At 38.2% G+C, this 20,673-nt stretch overlaps 1 protein-coding gene across 2 annotated transcripts in view; it reads left to right on the top strand.

Moving 5' to 3' along the window:
- Nucleotides 1–20,673, top strand: part of EEA1 (early endosome antigen 1) — a 141,675-nt gene that overhangs the window by 118,094 nt on the left and 2,908 nt on the right. For both annotated transcript variants that reach the window (XM_037064665.1, XM_037064666.1), the window contains 7 exons: nucleotides 5,316–5,498; nucleotides 14,528–14,713; nucleotides 15,971–16,102; nucleotides 17,469–17,654; nucleotides 18,629–18,867; nucleotides 19,142–19,262; nucleotides 20,070–20,168. In XM_037064665.1, the coding sequence (XP_036920560.1) occupies nucleotides 5,316–5,498; nucleotides 14,528–14,713; nucleotides 15,971–16,102; nucleotides 17,469–17,654; nucleotides 18,629–18,867; nucleotides 19,142–19,262; nucleotides 20,070–20,168 (1,146 nt within the window). The remainder of the gene's footprint in view (nucleotides 1–5,315; nucleotides 5,499–14,527; nucleotides 14,714–15,970; nucleotides 16,103–17,468; nucleotides 17,655–18,628; nucleotides 18,868–19,141; nucleotides 19,263–20,069; nucleotides 20,169–20,673) is intronic.

Genomic DNA, 20,673 nt, shown 5'->3' with positions numbered 1-20,673 from the left:
ACACAGTATGTGCTTTCACCTATTTTTATCTTCTTTTTCTTTGTTTGTTGTCTTATAATTTTCTGAGTACAGGTTTTTTGCATCCTTGGTTAGGTTTATTCCTAGATATTTTATTCTTTTTTGTAGCAATTATAAATAGGTTTGTTTTCATAATTTTTCTTTGTGTTAGTTTGTTATTGGCATATAATAATGCAATTAATTTCTAGATATTAATTTTGTATCCTGCTATTTTGCTGAATTCATTTATCAGTTCTAGTAGTTGCTTGGTGGAATCTTTGGGGTTCTCTATGCACGGTACTATGTCATCTGCAAATAAAGACAGTTTTACTTCTTCTTTTCCAATTCAGATGCCTTTTATTTCATCTTCCTGTCTTATTGCTGTGGCTGGAACTTCCAGTACTAATGTTGAATAAGAGAAGTAAAAGCAGACATACCTGTGTTGTTCCTTACTTAAGAGGAATGTTTATAGTTTTTGTCCATTGAGTAAGATGCTGGCAGTGGGTTTGTCACATGTGGCCTTTATTATGTTTAGGTATGTTACCTCTAATCCTACTTTACTGAGAGTTTTTATCATAAATGGGGGCTGGATTCTATCAAATGCTTTTCTGCCTCTATTGATATGATCCTGTGGTTTTTTACCTTTCATTGTGTTTATGTGGTGAATCACATTTAGAGATTTGCAAATGTTGTACCAACCTTGCATTCCCAGAATAAATCCCATTTGATCATGGTGTATGATCTTTCTGATGCATTGCTGTATTCAGTTTGCTAATACTTTGTCGAGAATTTTAGCATGGTATGTTCATCAAGGATATCGGCCTGTAATTTTCTTTGTGGTGTCTTTATCTGGTTTTGGAACTAGGATAATGCTGGCCTCATAAAATGAATTTGGGAGCCTTCCCTTGTCTTGAATTTTATGAGAAGAGAAGTTTGAGAAGCAGAGGTGTTAGTTTCTTGGGATGTTTGGTAAAATTCACCTGTGAAGCCATCCAGTCCAGGGCTTTTGTTTGTTGGGAGTTTTTTTATTACTGCTGTAATTTCACTGGGTATAATCTGTCTATTCAGATTCTCTGATTCTTCCGGATTTAGTTTTGGAAGATTGTATGTTTCTAGAAATGTATCCATTTTGTCCAGGTTGTCCAGTTTGTTGGCATATGGTTGTTCATAATATTTTCTTACAATTCCTTGTATTTCTTTGGTGTCAGTTATTTCTCCTATTTCATTTCTGATTTTATTTATTTGGGTCCTTTCTCTCTTGTTTTTAATGAATTTGGTTAAAGGTTTGTCAGTCTTATTTATCTTTTCAAAGAACCAGCTCTTGGATTCATTGGTCTTTTGTATCATTTTCTAGACTCTATTTTGTTTATGTCTTTTAGGTTAATATTATTTCCTTCTTTCTACTCAATTTGGGCTTTGTTATCCTTTTTCAAGTTCCTTTAAGTTTGAAGCTAGACTGTCTGTTTGAGCTTTTTCTTGATTGTTTTTTGTTTTGAGATAGGCCTGTATTGCTATGAATTTCCCTCTTCCCTTTCCCTCTTCATAAGAATTTCCCTCTTCAGTGTTCCACAGATTTTGGATTGCTGTGTCCTCATTTTCATTTATCTCAAGGTATCTTTTGATTTTTCTCTTGATCTCATTATAGACCCATTTATTGTTTAGTAACATGTTATTTAGCTTTCATGTCTTTGCTTGTTTTTCAGTGTCCTTGTGATTGATTTCTAGTTTCATAGCATTGTGGTCAGAGAAGATGCTTTCATGATTTCAGCCTTCTTAAATTGATTGAGATTTGTTTTATGTCCTAACATGTGGTATACCCTAGAATACATTTCTTAAGCACTTGAAAAGTATGTATATTCTGATGCTTTGGTGTGAAGTGCTCTGAAGTTATTAATTAAATCCATTTGATCGAATGTGTCATTTAAGGCTGCTATCTCCTTGTTGATTTTCTGTCTGGAAGATCTATTCATTGAAGTCAATGGGGTGTTAAAAGCCATGACTATGACTGTATTTCTATTGATTTCTCTCTTTATGTCTATCAACATTTGCTTCACATATTTAGGTGCTCCTATGTTGGGTATGTGAATATTTACTAGGGTTGTATCCTCTTGTTGGATTGTTCCCTTCATCATTATGTAGTGTCCTTTGTCTCTTACTATAGCCTTGGTTTTAAAGCCTATTTTATTGGATACGAGTACTGCTATCCTGACTTTTTTGTTCTTTTCCATTTGCATGAAATATTTTTTCTACCCCTTTATGTTTAGTCTCTGTGTGTCTTTCAAAATGAAATGGTCTGTTGGAGGAAGCATATATATGGGTCTTGTTTTCTTATCCATTCAGCTATCCAATTTCTTTTGGTTGGAGCACTTAAGCCATTTACATTTAGATAGATACCTGCTTAGTGTCATGTTATTGTTAGACTGTTTTCCTCTGTTTTCTTTTCTCTTTCTCTTCCTCCTCCTCCTTTTCCTTCTCCTCCTCCCCTTCTTTCTTCATCTCCTCCTTTTCCTCCTCTTTTTCCTCTTTTTCTTCCTCCTCCTACTTCTCCTGTTATATTTGTTGCAGTACTGGTTTGGTGGTGACAAACTCCTTTAGCTTTTTCTTATCTGAGATGCTCCTTATTTCTCTTTCCATTTTTAATCATAGCCTTACTGGGTAAAGTAGTCTTGGTTTTAGGTCCTTGCTTTTCATCATCTTGAATATTTCATGCTTCTATAAATAGAAATGTTTCTGTTGAGAAATCAGATGACAGTCTAATTGGTGATCCTTGTAGGTAACTACCTGCTTTTCTCTTGTGGCTTTTAGGATCCTCTCCTTGTCTTTAAGCCTTGTCATTTTATGATATTTTTATGTTGTGCCTTGTCATTTTATGACATTTTATGTTGTGCTTTCATGCGGGTCTCTTTGAGTCCATCTTGTTTGGGACTCTCTGAGCTTCCTGGGCTTACGTGTCTTTTTCTTCAGCAGGTTAGGGAAGTTTTCAGTCATTTGTTCAAATAGGTTCACTGTCCCTTGCTCACTTTCTTCTCCTTCTGGTATTTCATTGATGCAGCTATTGTTACACTTAATGTCCAAAATGTTTCTTAAGCTCTCCTCATTTTTCTTAATTCTTTTTTTTTTTTTTGCTGCTATGCCTGGGTGTTTTTTTGTACTTCATCTTCCAAGTCACTGATTTGTTCTTCTGCTTCATCTAACCTACTGTTTATTCCTTTCAGTGTATTATGTATTTCAGATAGTGCGTTATTATTTCTGACTGGTCCTTTTTTACAATTTTTATGTCTTTTTTCATGCTGTTGAGTATCCTGATAATTATTACTCTAAACTCTCTATCTGTTAAATTGCTTGCCTCCATTTTGTCTAGTTCTCCTTCTGGAGAATTCTCTTGTTTTTTCATTTGGTATCTGTTTCTTTGTCTTCCCATTTTGGCTGCTTCTTTGTATTTTCTGCCTTAGTTGTTAAACTAATCAATGATAAAGCCTTGATCTGTAACCAGCAGCCCAGCTTAAGCTCCACAGCTTGAGGCAAAGTATTTCCTGTGGGCGGGGCTATTGCTTCCCCTCAGGATGATGCCAGTGGGAGAGGAGTGCTTTGTCTGAGAGAGATGGCTCCCCCAGTATGGGGAATGACTAAGCATGGGGACCCTGGCAGCTTTTACTTCAGTTTTCTCCTCAGAGCCACCAACCCTAGACTTTCCTCAAGTACCTTTAGTCCAGTCTGCCCTTCTGTGCCAGAGTCCAAGGTAAGTTGCTATAAATGAAATTTTGTGCATTGGCCCTGTAAGAGGATCCTTGTGTCTTCAGTCATTTCTCCCTGGCAGACAGAAACCCTAGATGTTATCTGGGTTCCTTTCTGGCTCTGGTACTGTACACTGGGAAGTCCAGCTTGGAGTTCAGACCTCACACTTCTCAGGGGGACCTCCAAGTCACTGAAATATCCCTCTGGAACTTCAGCTGCTGCCTGGGGAGCCCAGCCAGCCCCCTTGCACCTCCTCTGTATTTCCTACCAGTCTCTTTGCAATGAAGTGGTTTATCTCTTGTGTCCTTGGTTATAAGGCTTCTCTCCAGCTAGTGTTCAGTTGTTATTCTGGATGGTTTCTCTACAATTCTAGATTATTCTGTAATTCTAAATTGGTCCTGGGAGGAGGTTAGTGTAGCTTCCACTTACTCCTCTGTCATCTTGGATCCCCACCAATTTTGATAAGTGTTTTTTAAATGCATGCTGATAGGACAGCTGTCATGATATAAACTAATAAAATTGTTTCTAATGAAGTTAAAGACAACTAAGCACTACTAGAGCCATCTTACAAAAGAAAATAAATGAATTTTTTTGCCAACTCAATAAAATCAGGATTCAGTTGTAAGTAAATATTTAAAGTCTTGAGTCTAGTTGAGACCTTCTAGAGAGGGACTGTATATAGAAGAGAAGAAGGCCAGGAACAGAAACTTGGGACTCTGTAATTTTGAAAAGTCAAACAGAAGAACAGTGTCTGGTAAAAGATTTTAAGAGGGAGCAACCAGTGAGGTAGGAGGACCTGAAACATAAGGCGCCTGGAAACCAGGCTGAAAATGTTTCCGGGAGGAGACATCCTCACCCAATTCAGATACTGCTGGGAGGTTGGATAAGATGTGAGCAATGACATAGCTATTGGATATTGCATAAAGATGGTTGCATTTTCATTGAAGTAGTATATTTAAAAACCAAGTGTTTATTTGCATACTGTGCATATATCTATTTTAATAATGTATAACTTCTGCATAGCTCTTGAATATTCTTAAAGTCTAAAGACAAGTTTAGAGTTTAGAGGAGTTGAACCTTTGAAAGATTTTCTTTTTCTCCCTTGATGTTAACAAAGATGACCTATAGAAATTTCCTTAGCTTTTCTTTAAATTTCAAGGAGAAAAAAATAATTTTAACACAGTAATAGCTTTTTAATTTCTTCTGTGTACAAATTTCATTCAGTTTAAGTGTCAGCTGTTGTCATTTCCCACAGCCTCTCTCACAATATCTTCTCTCAGAATGTGGTTGTTGCCCGCATGTCTCCTGATACTTGGATACTTAGGGCTTCCCATTAAAATGCTTTTGTTCCTTATTTAATTGCTCTTTCTTTTTTTTTTTTGTTTCAAAATTTGAACATTTTCAGTTTGTAATTCTTTAACTTTGTACTATATGGTACATATGTTACTCTTTATTAAAGTAGAAAAATATAGGGCTTGGATGCAGTTCACTTTGTTCTCAAGAATCTTCTTGTGGATTTCATTTTATATTTGTAACTGGTTTTTGGCTTACTTACTGTTTTAAATAACCATTGTATGTTCCAGACAGAGCTTGAGAAAAAACTGCAGCAGCAGTCAACCCAAGCAGTGCAGGAACTTGCAGCAGAGAAGGAGAAAATGTCTGTGTTACAAAACACCTATGAAAAAAGTCAGGAAAATCTGAAACAGCTTCAGTCTGATTTCTATGGAAAGGAATCTGAACTTCTTGCCACAAGGCAAGATCTTAAGGTATAGTAAACTATATTTTTATAAAAAATTGTAAGTTGTTTATAGACCTTCATTAAATGGTTGATTTCAACACAAGCTGTCAAGGGAATGTTAGTATTTGTGGAGTATCATTCTTGTTTTCTTTTTTTAGTTCTATTTTATTGATTATGCTACTATAGTTGTCCCAATTTTTCCTCCCTTTGCATCCCTCTGCCCAACACACTCCACCCCCTCGGGTAATCCCCCCATCGTTGTTCATGTTCATGGGTTATGCATATAAGTTATTTGGCACTGTATCTCCTATACTGTATTTTACATTCCCATGGCTATTTAGTAACTACCAATCAGTACTTGTTAATCCCCTCACCCATTCACCCATTCCCTCACACTTCCATCCCACTGACAACCATTTTCTTTAACATTTAACATTTCATGTAATAACAGTTTGGTAGTGATGAACTCATTTAGTTTTTTCTTGTTTTGGAAGTTTTTTAACTGCCCTTCGATTGTTAAAAGTAGCTTTGCTGGGTAGAGCAATCTTGGCTATAGGTTCCTGCTTTTCATGACTTTCATGATTACGGGTACAACACAGTGTACCGTAATCACCCAAGCTGGGTACTTGAGATACACCCTTCCTGTAGGCTGAGTACACCCTCCTCTTGTAGTTGAGCCTCAAGTGCTATTGGCAGGTCGATGGGAGGGATTTACCCGGGCCAATCAGCTGCAAGGACTGGCTTTGATCACTGACCTCCAACTCGACCCTTTATGGAGCATCTGTGCAGGGTAGGGGGCTGGTGCTCTAATGTGGTCTGTGGCTGTCCACTGAGTACATAGGCTCTGGGGTTTCTGGGTGGTGCAGGCCAAGGTCAGCCCCTATCTGCGTTCTGCCTGGGACCACCTTGCATCAATTATAAAGCAATCCAAGATGGCTGTTACTTGTACTGGGCTTGAGGCCAGGCAAAGCCAAGCTGTGAACCTAGGTTGGCTTCTGCTAGTACTGGGCCTGGGGCCACTAAACAAGAGGTACACTGTGAATCCAGGTTGTCTGCTTCTAGTGTTTGGCCTAGGGTCACTTAGCAAGAGGTACGGGGATTAGGGATTTACTGAGGCCAGCTGTTGCTTGCTTGAGAGGATTGAGGAAGTTCTGAAGCACAAGACAAGATCAGCCATTCATATGGAAAAGCCACTGTTAACAGCTTGGAAGGGCCTGGAAGTATGATGGGACAGAGCCTCAGGGCAAACAGTATTAACTGGGTTGATTGAGTCTCAGATATTGCCCCAGCCTGCCTACTCTGTGGCTCTGTGGCAGGATGGTTCAGAAGATGGACATTGGCCTCTGCCCACCTTTCTATCTCAGAGAAAGCTGTCCCCCAGCTCTTGCCTGAATGTCAGACACTTCATTTCCTCCCCATATGCCACTGGTACCTTTTAAGCTTCTACCCTGGTGCTGGAGCTCAGAGGGATTGAGTGTGAGCAAGTTCATGTGTGGGTTCTTTAAGAAGAACTGCCTGGGACTCCAGAAGAGTTTTTGCAGCCAGAAATTATGGGGACTTAATCATCCTGGCACTGGAACCCTAGGTTAGGGGACCTGGTGTGGGGCTGGGACTCCTCACTCCTGACGTATCCCCTGCAAATTCTTTATCCACCACACCTACCAGTCTAGGTGTGCACTTTGTCTCAGTGCACCTGTTACAGTAAGGAGTGGAGCCTTAAGTATTTTCCAGGGTGGGGCAATCCACGTTTTGGGGCGGTGATGGGGGGAAAGGGTCAGAGGGGGAAACCATGCCACTTGCTCAGCTCCTCCCCTGCTTTCAGTTACATACCCACTACTCATAAGTGAATTGGGCCCTTCTGGTGCTCATTTCTGGGTGATTGGGTTTGTGAATGTTCTGAGACCCTATGGGTCTCTCTAATGGACTCTCTTGTGAGACTGGGAGTCTCTCCCACCACTGAAACCCCCACAGGTTTTTACAGCTAGAGGTTTTGGGGCTTTATTTCCCATGTTGGAGCCCTGGATTGCACAGTGTCTCACTCACTGGTTGTTCCAGTTTATCCACACACGAATGTGTGGCCATCTGGTCTACCAGCCGCCACTTTGCCCACCTGCTCTACTGCCTTGCCTTGTGTCCTCTATGCCCTGGCTGCTAGTCTCCACCCCTCCTACCAGTCTGGACGAATGTTTCTTCTTTAACCCCTTGACTGTTGGACTTCCATACAGTTTGATTTTCTGGCAGTTTTGGTTGTTCTTTTGGTTGTTCAAGGAAGCAAAGCGTAGCTGGAAGTCAAAATCAGTTTTATCATTACTTATCAGGCAATATTGACTTCAGTTTTATATATTTTTTACCTCCCCAAGACTCTAAATTAAAATTAGGAAATTAGACTTCTGGCCAAGATGGAGGCATAGGTGGAAATACTGTGCCTCCTCACACAACCAAAATTATGGACAACAAAGATTTAGAAACAAAAATACAACCAGAACAGACAGAAAATTAAACTGTACAGAAGTCCAACTACCATTCACCCGGACCGGTAAGAGGGGCAGAGTCGGTGGCCAGTGGAGAGGGGTTGCGGCAGGAAAAGGCGGTGGTTGGCAGACCCTGGGTGTGTAGGCGGTGCGAGGCTAGCAGACTCCAGGCAAGGGGAGGAAACAAGCAGACCCAGTGAAGCACGCAAGGCGGTTGGCCGACCATGGTCACACATTCCCGTGCAGATAAACTAGGCAAAAACAGGCAGCCAGCCATACTGCGCAACCCAGGTTCCAAGTAACAGGAAATAAAGCCTAAAAGCACTGGTTGAAAAGGTGCCAGGAGAGACACCTGGCCTCACAGGAGAATTCGTTGGAGAGACCCACAGGGTTCTAGAATGTGCACAAGCCAACCCCCCGGGAACCAGCATCAGAAAGGCCCAGTTTGCTTGTGGGAAGTGGCAGAAAGGACTGAAATCCAAGAAAGAGTGGAGCACGTGCCATTGTTCCCTCTTTGACTCTACCCCCACACTACTGTCACTCTACCCCCACTCTACTGTCACAACCCAGCAACTGGGTCGCCCTGCCCTGGTGAACACCTAAGGCTCCACCCCTCATACATAACAGGCTCGAAGAGACCAAAACATTATGGCTCAAACAGAAGAACAGATCAAAGCCCCAGAACCAATATTTCTAAGAGACCAAGAGATAGTCAACCTATCAGATGCACAGTTCAAAATATTGGTGATCAGGATGCTCACAGAACTGGTTGATTTTAGTCACAAATTAGAGGAACAAATGAAGGCTAAACTAATTGAAATGAAGGGAAATGCACAGGAAACCAATAGTGATGGAAAGGAAACTGGGACTCAGATCAATGGAGTGGAGCAGAAGGAAGAAAAAAAACATCCATAAGAAAAGAATGAAGAAAAAGAATTCAAAAAACGGAGGAGAGGCTTAGGAACCTCCAGAACATCTTTAAATGTTCCAATATCCAAATTATAGGGTTAACAGAAGGAGAAGAGGAACAGCAACAAGTGGAAAACTTATTTGAACAAATAATAAAGGAGAACTTCCCCAGTCTGGCAAAGGAAATAGACTTCCGGGAAATCCAGGAAGCTCAGAGAGTCCCAAAGAAGGTGGGCCCAAAGGAGGAACACACCAAGGCACATCCTAATTACATTAGCCAAGACCAAAATGAAGGAGAGAATCCTAGAAGCAACAAGAGATAAGGAGACAATTACCTGCAAAGGAGTTTCCATCAGAATGTCAGCTGATTTCTCAAAAGAGACCTTACAGGCAAGAAGGGGCTGGGAAGAAGTATTCCAAGTCATGAAATCCAAAGACCTACAGCCAAAATTGCTTTATCCAGCAAAGCTTTCATCTAGAATGGAAGGACAGATAAAGTGCTTCTCAGATAATATCAAATTCAAGGAGTTCATCATCACCAAGTCCTTATTATATGAAATGTTAAAGGGACTTATCTAAGAAAAAGAAGATAAAAAATATGAACAGTGAAAGGACAGCAAACTCACAGTTATGAACTATTACACCTAAAACAAAAGCAAACTAAGTGGACAGCTAGATCAGGAGTGAAGCCACAGAAATGGAGATCACGTGGAGGGTTAGCAACAGGGGAGTGGGAGGAAGAAAAGGGAGAAGAGGTACATAGAATAAGTAACATAGATGGTGGGGAGAAAATAGACAGGGGGAGGGCAAGAGTAGTGTGGGAAATGTAGAAGCTAAAGAACTTATGACACATGGACATGAACTAAAGAGGGGGGCAATGTGGGTTGGAGGGGTGTGCAGGGTGGAGGGGAATGAAGGGGGCGAAATGGGACAACTGTAATGGCATAATCAATAAAATATATTATTTAAATTAGGAAATTATAGCTCAAAGTAAATTTACCCTTAATTATCTAAAACACATGGAATGCTATATTATTAGATGAAGTATCATGTTTATTAAAATGTAGGATTTGGAAAAAGGGTAAATAAGTTATGTAGCATTTAGGTATCAGTTTTCTAAGGGAAATGCAACATTTATGTTCTCTCATAGAAGATTAAGCCAGTTCAGTCTTTCTCTCTGTCTCTTTTTCTTTTTCATTTTCCTTTTTTAGTGAAATATAATTTTTGGTTTTTATGCTTAAATTTTTCTTTGTTTAACTTAGAGTGCATTATTGAAATATTTGAAAATAATAGAATATTTATGTATGTTATGTATATATATATATATGTATATATATATATCATGTATAAATATACTAAGCCTATATTTTATTCATAGGCTGCTGGCATAGGGAAAGCTTTATGAAAATGGCAGAATTGGACCAGGTCCTTAAGAATACATGGAATTTGAGTACACAGAATGTCTTGAAAGAGGTTATTTCACTCAGGGTCTCATTTGAGAAAAGCTATTGCAGAGGGAATGACCAAAGCCAGGAGATAGTTAACAACATGCTTGTCTTGCTAGAGTGCTGGTTTGTGTTTGGAAGCGAAGGTTTAAAAGGTTGGGATCAAATTGTGAAATATTTTAGATGCCTAGCAAAGATAGTATTTGGGGGAAAATGAAGAGTGTAAACAGAGGAGTAAAATGAAGAAAATAGTGTTTTGGGCAACTTAACCTGGAAGTGGTACACAGATAGCTCGGCCTGTACTGGGGGTGTGTTCATGTCAGGGAGATTAGTTAAGAGGCTGTCTCCCTTCCTTCCTCCACACGTTGCAGTAATCTAGGTGTGAGTTGATTATACCTAGGCTTAAGGTTAAAGAGGATGAGACAGAAGAGATTTATGAGAGAGACAAGATAAAACAAAGGGCTGAGTACATACAGGCTTGCAAGGAATCCGTGGTGACTAATGATTTGACACAGAAATAGTAAGTTAGATGGGAGAAATAGACAGAATACCGTACTTGAAAAATAATTAAATAAATTAAAAATACATTAATAAAAAAAAGAAATAGGAAGTTAGGTAAAAGAATTTTTGCAGTGCCAACAGGCAGACTTTATATCTATATAACTATTCAAAATTAATAATAGTTTTTATAAGAAAAACCATACCACCTGAAATATAGAAAGTGTCTTATTTCTATGCCAAATAGCTTCAAATTATTTTTTTCCTTTACAACATTATTGAAAGTCAGGGAAATGTTTGTAGAAGAGTTTGGACTTTATTTTAAAGGCAGTAGGGAACCACTGAAAAGGTTTGTTCAGATTCATATTTAGGCCAACCACTGGCTATCGGATGAGGGATGGATTGTAGAAACTAGAGAGGAGACTTTGCAGCAGTCCGATTGCAGATGATGGCAGCTTGGGCTGGCAATAGTAAGGCTGGGAAATAGGCTTGAATTTGAAGGGTATTTAGTTGATAGAAAAGATAAAGCTTGACTGATCATGCAGGTCCTATAGAAATCACACTCTTTTTTTCAGATGAAAGTATTTTACCCAAGAATATAACATAGTAACAGGACTTAGATCTCTTATTCTTCCATTAAGCTAACGACTGTTTTTATTATCCCTGAAAGCTACATCATGCATCAATATTTTTATACATGAAAGAATCATTCAAATGTAAATATGGGCAAAAAGTGAAAGGCAGAGGGCTAACTGCTGTGGAGTGTGGCAACTATTCAGAGACCGTGAGAGACCCCCCTTCCACAGCCTCCTGGAGCAGACTGAGGCCCAGCTGGGTTTGTGATGGGCCTGGTGCTGCACAGAAACAGAATCGAGATTAGACACCAGTTCTTCTGGTCCGCAGCCTTGTAAACACTCTTTTATCATAATGTCACTAGAATTTGTTAATGAATAGGATTATGAGAAATTCTATACTAATGCTTCCAAAATCAGAAGTATCTGAATTACTGTGGAAGTTAATTTTCTAAACAAGAAGCAAATTCCTAGGGAGTTCAAATGATATTATAGGCCAAAATAAGAGATTATCAGTCATTGACTTTCTTTTGCTTAAGTGATGCTGTATAATCTTGTGTGTAAGAGAGAAAGGATTCAGAACCTTATAACATGGCACCTACCTAAGGCAAGGCTGCCATCTGTGGGCTGAGGGTGGAGTACACCAAGACACCAGTATGGAAGATAGATGGTTTGTCCTTATCTGTGCCTGTAGCCCCACCTGCTGGAGTACTTGTGGAATGCTTGTTTGTTGACTGGGTATTTCAAATTCGCTGTGCTATGTGCTATTCTTTGCTGTTGTGGAAGGGTGCAAGTGGACTTTAACTGTAAATTTCACACCCTGAGTGAAGTGAAAATTCTAGGTTAAGTTCAGAATTAATATAAATCTTCTTAGCCTAATATTCTTCCTTATGTCATTTTATCAGTTATCAAGAAAATGTTAACTAAAAATTAAAGTTTTATTTTGAAAGAAGAAAGGAAAAAATTGTTGAACGAACAAAAAACCCACAAAAGCTATCACAGGGCACTTCATAAATTCTTGTTTAGCAACAGTACTATAATGTGATTGGGGTATTTATTCGGAGGCAAGGTTGGTAGTTGATGTACTCAGGGATTTGCCTCTTCCTGTGGGAGTGGGATGGCTTGAAGACAGCCCCAGCCAAACCACTGAATGAAAGAGAGGGGTTTCTAAAGGGGAGAGGTGCTGAGCAGATGAAAATAACAGGTTCTGCAATAGGAAACCAATGGAACACTTAAAGTATATGTCAGTATGCCTCTGAATGACACAGATAAATATTTAGAGGCAAGGTAGAGCAATATGTGTTGACATCTTCAGAAAAAGAGTAGGCCAGATTTTGAACTTGACATTAAAGGTTTATTCACTGGGTTTTTGTGAGTTTAAAATTTTACAGGCTTTTTTAAACCATGAGCATTTTGGAATTCTTGTGGTGGGAGATTGGGGGTACTGTTACTTTCTGGTTCTAGCAAGCCTTGGTATTCCTTAGCCTCCATTGCCTAATTACAATTGCTGTAGGCCACAGGTGGCAAACACAAGGCCCGAGGGCTGAATCCGGCCTTCCACCTTGTTCTACCCACAGCAGTGCTGAGCTTCCTACCCCTAGTTAAGGAGTAGTTACATTTATACAGTCCTAAAATTACATTTGGCCCTTTGAAAGCAACCACCAGGCTGATGTGGCCCCTGGTGAAAATGAGTTTGACACCCTGCTGTAGACTATGTGGATTAGGTGTTGTCTAATTTTGTTCTTTTTATCTGAAATCACTCTCACTCCTTTACATTGAGGCTTCTGTAAAAACATTGTACAGAAAGCTCTCACACTTGTCGTTTTTCTGTGCGTTTGGCACATAGCAAATGCTCCACTGCCTCGTTCTTCTGTCTTACATTCTGGGTCTGTTTTTCAGGCTACATAGTGATCTCCTTTAGTCAAGGACCACCTTGTACCCTCGGACGTACTCCAGTAGTGAACTTAATTGTTGGTTAGCTGCTTGATTAATAAAGGACTAGATGACTTTAGGTATTTCCTGAATAAAGAAGCTTTATGGTTGTTTTTGTGTGTTCTACTGGAAGCCATTGAAAATAGAAATTTAATTTACATCAGCAAGACTTCTGAACTAAAGCTTAAGAAGTCCCTTAAATAGGTCTTTATTTATTTATTATAACCTATTTTTAAAATTGGATGCTTACTTTAGCCAAGTCTAACCAGCAGAGATTCTACCTGAATTTTATCTTTTGTTTCTTTTTAAGGGAACTGTCACTCTAGAATAAGAAAGGTAGACTTCTTCTAGGTCATAGAAGAGTATCTTTGACTTAGTTCCCTTGTGTGCTGATTCTTATCAGTAGCAGCTCAGAGTGCCAAGGTTCTTGCCATTTCTATTACCCACCTTTTACCATATCTGCCCCTAAATGAAACCTAATATGTCAAAAAGCTTGCCCTTTCCCCCATCATTGGTGTCTCAAAATGTATGGGCCTTAGAAGAGTCAGTAGCTCTGAGCTATACTGACTGACAACACCGCATCCGTGATGCAGGTGGGAAGTTAGGAGCAGGGGGTGACGGCCTTGTCAGGAATCGAGCCTCTGAGGTCCAGTGGGCTTTTCGAGTTCACTTGGTCAGGTTGGCAGATGTGAAGTACAGTTTTGTTTTGACACTTTTTATTTATTAAAGGTTTTAGCATGTCAGGGGACATAACAGATCCTGCAAAACAGTATATTCCTATTACTTATTAATTAATATGAATAACTGCACATCTACTTTTGCCCTATCCTATGGGTACACATAACATAGAGTTTAACTGTATCTCTCTTTAGTTTTTTTCATGTCTCTCTATGTCTTCTCTCTAATCACATGTATATTCTGTGTGTTTGATGCGGTTCCTACTTACTTGATATTCTTTCATATCACTTATCCAGTAAATAATTATAGATTATTTCTAGATATTTTGGAATCACTTCAGCTTTATTAAGTATTATACCCTCTGAATATTTTCCATAGGCAAGGAGTTAATTATGTAGCATTTTTCCCTTTTATATGATTTTGCTGAAGGACATAACATACTATCTTTTTATAGTTTATTGCTTTCATCTATGCTTGTGGTAACTATTATGTTTCTCTTGAAATCTGCAAAGACAATGGCGTGTAATAATTTGGGGAAATTTTTTTTTCAAGTCTGTAGAAGAAAAGCTTTCTCTAGCACAGGAGGACTTGATTTCAAACAGAAATCAGATTGGAAACCAAAGTAAATTGATTCAAGAACTAAAGACTGCCAAAGCAACTTTGGAGCAGGACGTCGCCAAGAAAGAACAGCAATTAAAGGAGCAGTGTGCAGCACTTCAAGATACCCAGAAAGAAAAGGTATCTCATTTTCGGACTAAATCCAGAGTCTTAGAGTTGAAATGGCCTTGGAGAACATCCAGTCAAACCTCTTAATTTCAAAGCATGCGTCACCTTTATTTTCAACTGCTCTTTCAGATGGACTTTTAACTTCTGATAAACAGATTTAGTAATTGGAATTTTAATTTTAGGAAATACTTCTTAATAACTTCTTTTCCTTTCCATCGTTTTTAATACTGCTATTTTTAGTTTTACAAACTAATCTATTTTTCATACGATAGATCCTTGGTTATTCAAAAATATATATCCCCTCAACTATTTCTCATATAATATGCTGTTCTCTAGATGTGGGAATGAGATAGTAAAAGGTCTAGAAATAATTCCTACGCTTGTGAAAAATTCCTAAAGTTAAGAACTAGCTTTTTCTAAGAGGAAGTATGGGTATATTTTTAATCAATGATGCCAAGTTATAAAATTTAAAACATTGTATTATTATGACCAGTACATTTAACAATCAGTTAAAGTTCTATATGAAAGAGAAATTCAGTTTCCAGGGAACACTGGATTTCCTAATTGAAATCTTCTATTTCTATCAGCCGATAGGATATTATTCTAAAGCGTGCAATTCCTAAAGTGCTTGGTATTTGTAAATTGTACAATTCCTGAAATTCTCTCTAATTAAAAAAATGAGTGATATTTTTATGGGGGTGAGGCTGGTAAAATCATGAATTCTTGATTTGTACTTTAAGTTTAGAAAATTCTGACAGAACTATAGTTTATAGGCCTTTAATTGCTAGGGCTGTGATTTAGTTAAAACTTGTTTTACTTTTACCTCTAATAGGTTATTCAACTTCTCTAAAGCATATTGTTCATTTACCTATAAAATGGGGATTAAAAAGAGCCTACCTAGTATAGAGATTAAATTAGATAATATATAATACTACTAGCTCAGGTGTCTTATGTAAGGGTAATAGTAATAACAATAGTATTAATAAGAGTAAGAATAGTTGTTTTGGCTAAATTTTATAGTATTCTTCCTTGGTTAGTCACTATTCATTTTACAGTATTAACTCCAACTGTTTAATTCTTACAATGATCTTATTGTGCATATTGTATAAATAAGGATATGGAGGAGAGAGAAGGTAAGCAATTCACTCATGTTAACTCAGGTAGAAAGGGGAAGAGGAAGTGTAGCAGTGGTGGCAGTCATTTTGATAACATTAATTAGCAGTTAAGTATTTACTTAAAAATTATTTTTAATACATCTTTTTTCTACAGTCACTGAAAGAAAAAGAACTAGTAAATGAAAAATCTAAATTGGCAGAAATAGAAGAAATTAAGTATAGACAAGAAAAAGAAATTTCTAAACTGAGTGAAGAACTCAAGTTCCACAAGCAAGAAAGCATAAAGGTATATTAAGATAATCATTGTTCTTCCTTCAGCATTGTATTATTATAGCTTAAATTTAAATGTACACATTTGTTGTTTTTGAAAAATTCTTTTGTTCTCAAGAGTACCCTTGAGTTGTATAATATCAGTATACATATTGAAAATGTGTTACATTTGTTTTCAGGTTACTGAATAAAACAAAGTAACCTTAAAATTTTAGATTTTGTTGCGATGATAATCGAGAGAGCTATAGATTTAGAAAATTCTGCTTATAGATAAACTTCAAAATATGTAAGACTTTAGAATTAAACAATTTTTAAAGACTTTATGTATTTATTTTCAGAGAGGGAAAGAGAGGGAGAAAGAGAGGGAAACATAAATGTGTGGTTGCCTCTAAAGCGCCCCTAACGGGGGACCTGGCCGCAACCCTTTGGTTCACAGGCCTTCACAGGCCGGCACTCAGTCCACTGAGCCACAGCAGCCAGGGCAGAATTAAGATTTTTAAGGGATTCTGTTTCTTCAGCTGTTTTCTTTCTAAAGTCCTTTAATAATCTCTTGAATATTCTTCCTGTCATAAGCAAGGTTAGGGTGCTATTTAAAGAAATTAATTGTTTATAATTTGCTCTGAAAAATGTTATTCATTTTCTTAGAAAAAGGTTAGATTCTCTCAAGTGCTCTCATATTACCTGCTGTGTCTATCAGTATAATTACAATTTTGCTTTACAATTACTTATGTCTATATTATGTCATTAGGTTCTTCCAGACTGACTTCCTTAAAAGCAGTTGATGTAGATAGTGCATCTTTGTGTAAATCCTCAGAGCCTAACAGTGTGTGATGCTTAAATGGCGACCATTAAACATTTGCTAAGTGAATCAGTGAAAATAGAGGGTAGAAATTTTTCTATCAAAACCCCTATGCAAAGTACCACTTGAATTTAAATGATTGTTGAGCAGACTAAATAATCTTCCATTGTTTTATTTGTATTTATTTGTTTTTGAAAATTGTTGACACTATTACAGATGTCCCCCATTTCCCCTGTGCTTTGCCCCCTCCATCCCCTCCTTCCCCAGCCTTCCCCTCCTTCCCCCTACCTTCCCCTCCTTCCCCAGCCTTCACCGCATTGTTGTCTGGGTCACGGGCTGTGCATATGTGCATACGTGTTCTTTGGCTAATCTCTTCCAGTCCTCTCACTCTCCCCGCTGCAATCTATCAGTCCGTTTCACGTATGTATATGTATCCATACCATCTTGAATCTTTTAAAACAATTATTTGAAATACTGAACTTTAAGAATTAGGAAAGAGAATAAAACTCATGTTATGTATATTTCAGCTGTATTTTGAAATATTTACTATGAAGGATGTTTTATTTTTGGCCTCTTTAAATAGGAGTTAACAAATCTCAAGGAAGCCAAACAGCTTCTGATTCAGCAGAAATTGGAGCTTCAGGGGAAAGTAGATTCCCTGAAGGCAGCCCTGGAGCAGGAGAAGAGGAATCAGCAAATGCTAAAGGAGCAGGTGAAGAAGGAGGAAGATGAGCTGAAGAAACAATTGATCGAGAAGGAAGCTAAATTGGTCAGTAAGTTAATAGTGGGAAGTACGTTTTGTGATTGGTTTTGTAAATCAGTCCTTAAGAGAGGATTTTTCTACCTAGAATGTTCACCTAACATTTTAATTTTTATTTAAGAGATCTGACTTGTTTAAATGACTGAGGTACTACTGGAATATGTATTTTAGTTTATATTGGTTTACATAGATGAAAATCCAATAAAACATGATTAAAAAAAACCCCATTTTTAGTGTCAGAAGAACCCACAACTGTGTAGATTGAGGTAAATGGGATTAATGTTAATCGTGTTCAACTCATTTGTTTGGTCAAAGTGAATGTTGACAAAGAGGAATGTAAACCTGCATTTAAGATTGTGGTGCCAAAGTCTACCTTTTCATCCTAAGTTGTGGATGCCAAATGGGAAGCATCTGGCTTTCCTTTGTTGAATTAAGTCCAAATATCCTCAGGTAACTTGTCCACTGAATGTTTTTGTTGAAGAATTGCAATTCCAAATTCACAGTTATTTAAAGGGTTTGTATTGGTTTTTGACAGGTTGGTAGAGACAAAAGGATTTAGGTGGATTTTGAGACATAAGAAAATTCTGGCTTTGTCCCTAGGGCACTTTGCCTCTCTCACCGTGAGTTCTTCTCCTGCTCTAGTGGGAAAAAGGGAAATCTCGAATTGCTCTCCTTCAGCTTGTTCTTAAAGAGACTCGCTGACCATCGTTTCATCATTATGGCCTTTGAACCAATTCAAATTAAACAGACGTTTGTGGAATCAGCTTTATGAGTGCTCGGTGAAATATATTTTCCTGCTGCTTTCCTGAAGAAGTATTATCTTGTCACTATTTTTTATTTTTTTAATTTTATTTTTATTTAATTCTTGTTCAAGTACAGTTTTCTGTCGTATATTCTTGTCACTATTTTAAACTGAAGAACTTAATTTATTTTGCACTATTCCCGTAATAGTTTTTTTTCCTCCTTGTCTTTCCTTTTCTCAGCATTCTGAAATAAAAGAAAAAGAAGTAGAAATGAAGAAGAATGAAGAAAATGAAGCGAAGCTCGCCATGCAGGTTGCAGCGTTAAATGAAAACCTGGGCACGGTGAAAAAGGGGTGGCAGTCCAGCCAGCGGAGGGTCAGCGAGCTGGAGAAGCAGGCAGACGACCTGCGGGGCGAGGTCGCCGTGCTGGAGGCCACAGTGCAGCACAACCAGGACGAGCGGAGGGCACTCCTGGAACGGTGAGTGCTGTCTGGTAAAACTGGTGTGTTTTAATTCTAAGTGATGAAAAGAGGGTCACGTCCCACATTTTTTTTAAAATAGAAGAAGAGTCTTAAGAAAAGTGCATAGCTTCTGTGGGACTTTAAGTAGCTATTCAATAAAAACTCATTCTTAAGACAATCAGACTGTTGGAATTAATGTATCCTATTTAAAGCTACTAAAGTAATTCTCTGTGTTTTAGAAGGGACTTTAATGACTTTTAAAAAATTAATGACCTTTTACCATCTCTTCTAGATGTCTTAAAGGAGAAGGTGAAATAGAAAAGCTTCAGACCAAAGTACTAGAGATGCAAAGAAAGCTGGACAACACAACCGCAGCAGTGCAGGAGCTGGGCAGGGAAAACCAGTCCCTGCAAGTGAGTCACGTGGCGTTGGGACGCCGTTTTTAGTCTAGCATTTACCTCTTAGTGAAACGTGCATTTCAACCCTTTTAAAGAAATCTCATCTATTTAATAAATACTTTAAAAAATTTTTTTTAAAGATTTTATTTATTTATCTTTAGAGAGGAAGGGAAGGAGAGAAGGAAAGAAATACCAATGTATGGTTGCCTGTCGTGAGTCCCCTGCTGGGAACTGGCCTGCAACCCAGGCCTGTGCCCTGACTGGGAATCGAACTGCGATCTTGTGGTTTGCAGGCCCGCACTCAATCCACTGAGCTACACCAGCCAGGGCTATTTAATAAATACTTTTGAGTGACTGCTTTCCATGTAGCAGCATTATAGATGCTATGAGTAATTAAGTATGAGAGAGAGAGAACTTGTCTGAGAGACCCTGTCATTTGTGAATTGTCAGTGATGGGAGAATTTAGGAGCCCCAAGGAATGGATGAGCTGCTGTGTGCTGGCGAAGTGGACTGAGTGTGTGCTCAGAGTCCCAAGGAAGGATTGGTCATTAGAGTGAGAGTGGGCGAGAAATCACCAAAGGTTAGAGAATAAAGTCTGATTTACTCTATGTACCTATCCGTCTGTCTGTCTATCTGTCATTCAGACTTAAGAATGTAGCAGCCTTTGATAATAGAAGTTGACCAAAGTATTTCCAATTATTAAAATTTTATCCCATGGTATATATAGCCAAAATTTTATTAAACTAAGGCACCAAATTAGAAAATATCCATCATTCTTCAACAAGCTGATATTACAGTGTATCAAAACTTTGTTTCTAATAGATCAAACACACGCAAGCGTTGAATAGAAAGTGGGCTGAAGACAACGAAGTGCAGAACTGTATGGCCTGTGGGAAAGGCTTCTCAGTGACAGTGAGACGGGTAAGTGGTTTCGCTCACGTTGCTCTGGTTCCGGGTTTTATTCCTCGGTGACAGTCGATGTTTTGACAGGTTAAAACAAGTTTCCATATTTTTGCTTAATGTACTACTACACAGAATCATTAGATTTAGTTTCTGGTTAGCATGTGTGTTTCAGTTTTAGTTTTGAATTCAGTCATTGCCTTCTTAGCGAGTTACTCTCTGGAATAGTCATTTTCTGAATCAGTGCACCAGTATGCAACACTAATGTTTTAGTCATCGTTGAGTTCTTTCAAAGGAAGACAAAGCAAAGGTAAAAAATATTTTCTAAACAATGCCATTATGTAATGTTTCAAGTTTTTATTCCTATTGAAGGAATGGCCTGAAATATTTGGCAAATATTGTAGTAATAGTTTTTCACCTGGTAGAGGTGAAAATTAACACTTTAAAAAGCTTCCTGTTTCTTTTGAGAATTCCATGGTAAAATGAATATAAAATATTTCACATACTATCTGATGAGTAGGAAGCA

The sequence above is a fragment of the Sturnira hondurensis genome, unplaced genomic scaffold, assembly GCF_014824575.4.
Source record: "Sturnira hondurensis isolate 20B ecotype Veracruz unplaced genomic scaffold, ASM1482457v3 Scaffold0015509, whole genome shotgun sequence".
Lineage (NCBI taxonomy): Eukaryota > Metazoa > Chordata > Mammalia > Chiroptera > Phyllostomidae > Sturnira > Sturnira hondurensis.
The sequence above is the reverse complement of the archived record's forward strand: the minus strand, read 5'-3'. Positions and strand labels throughout refer to the sequence as shown.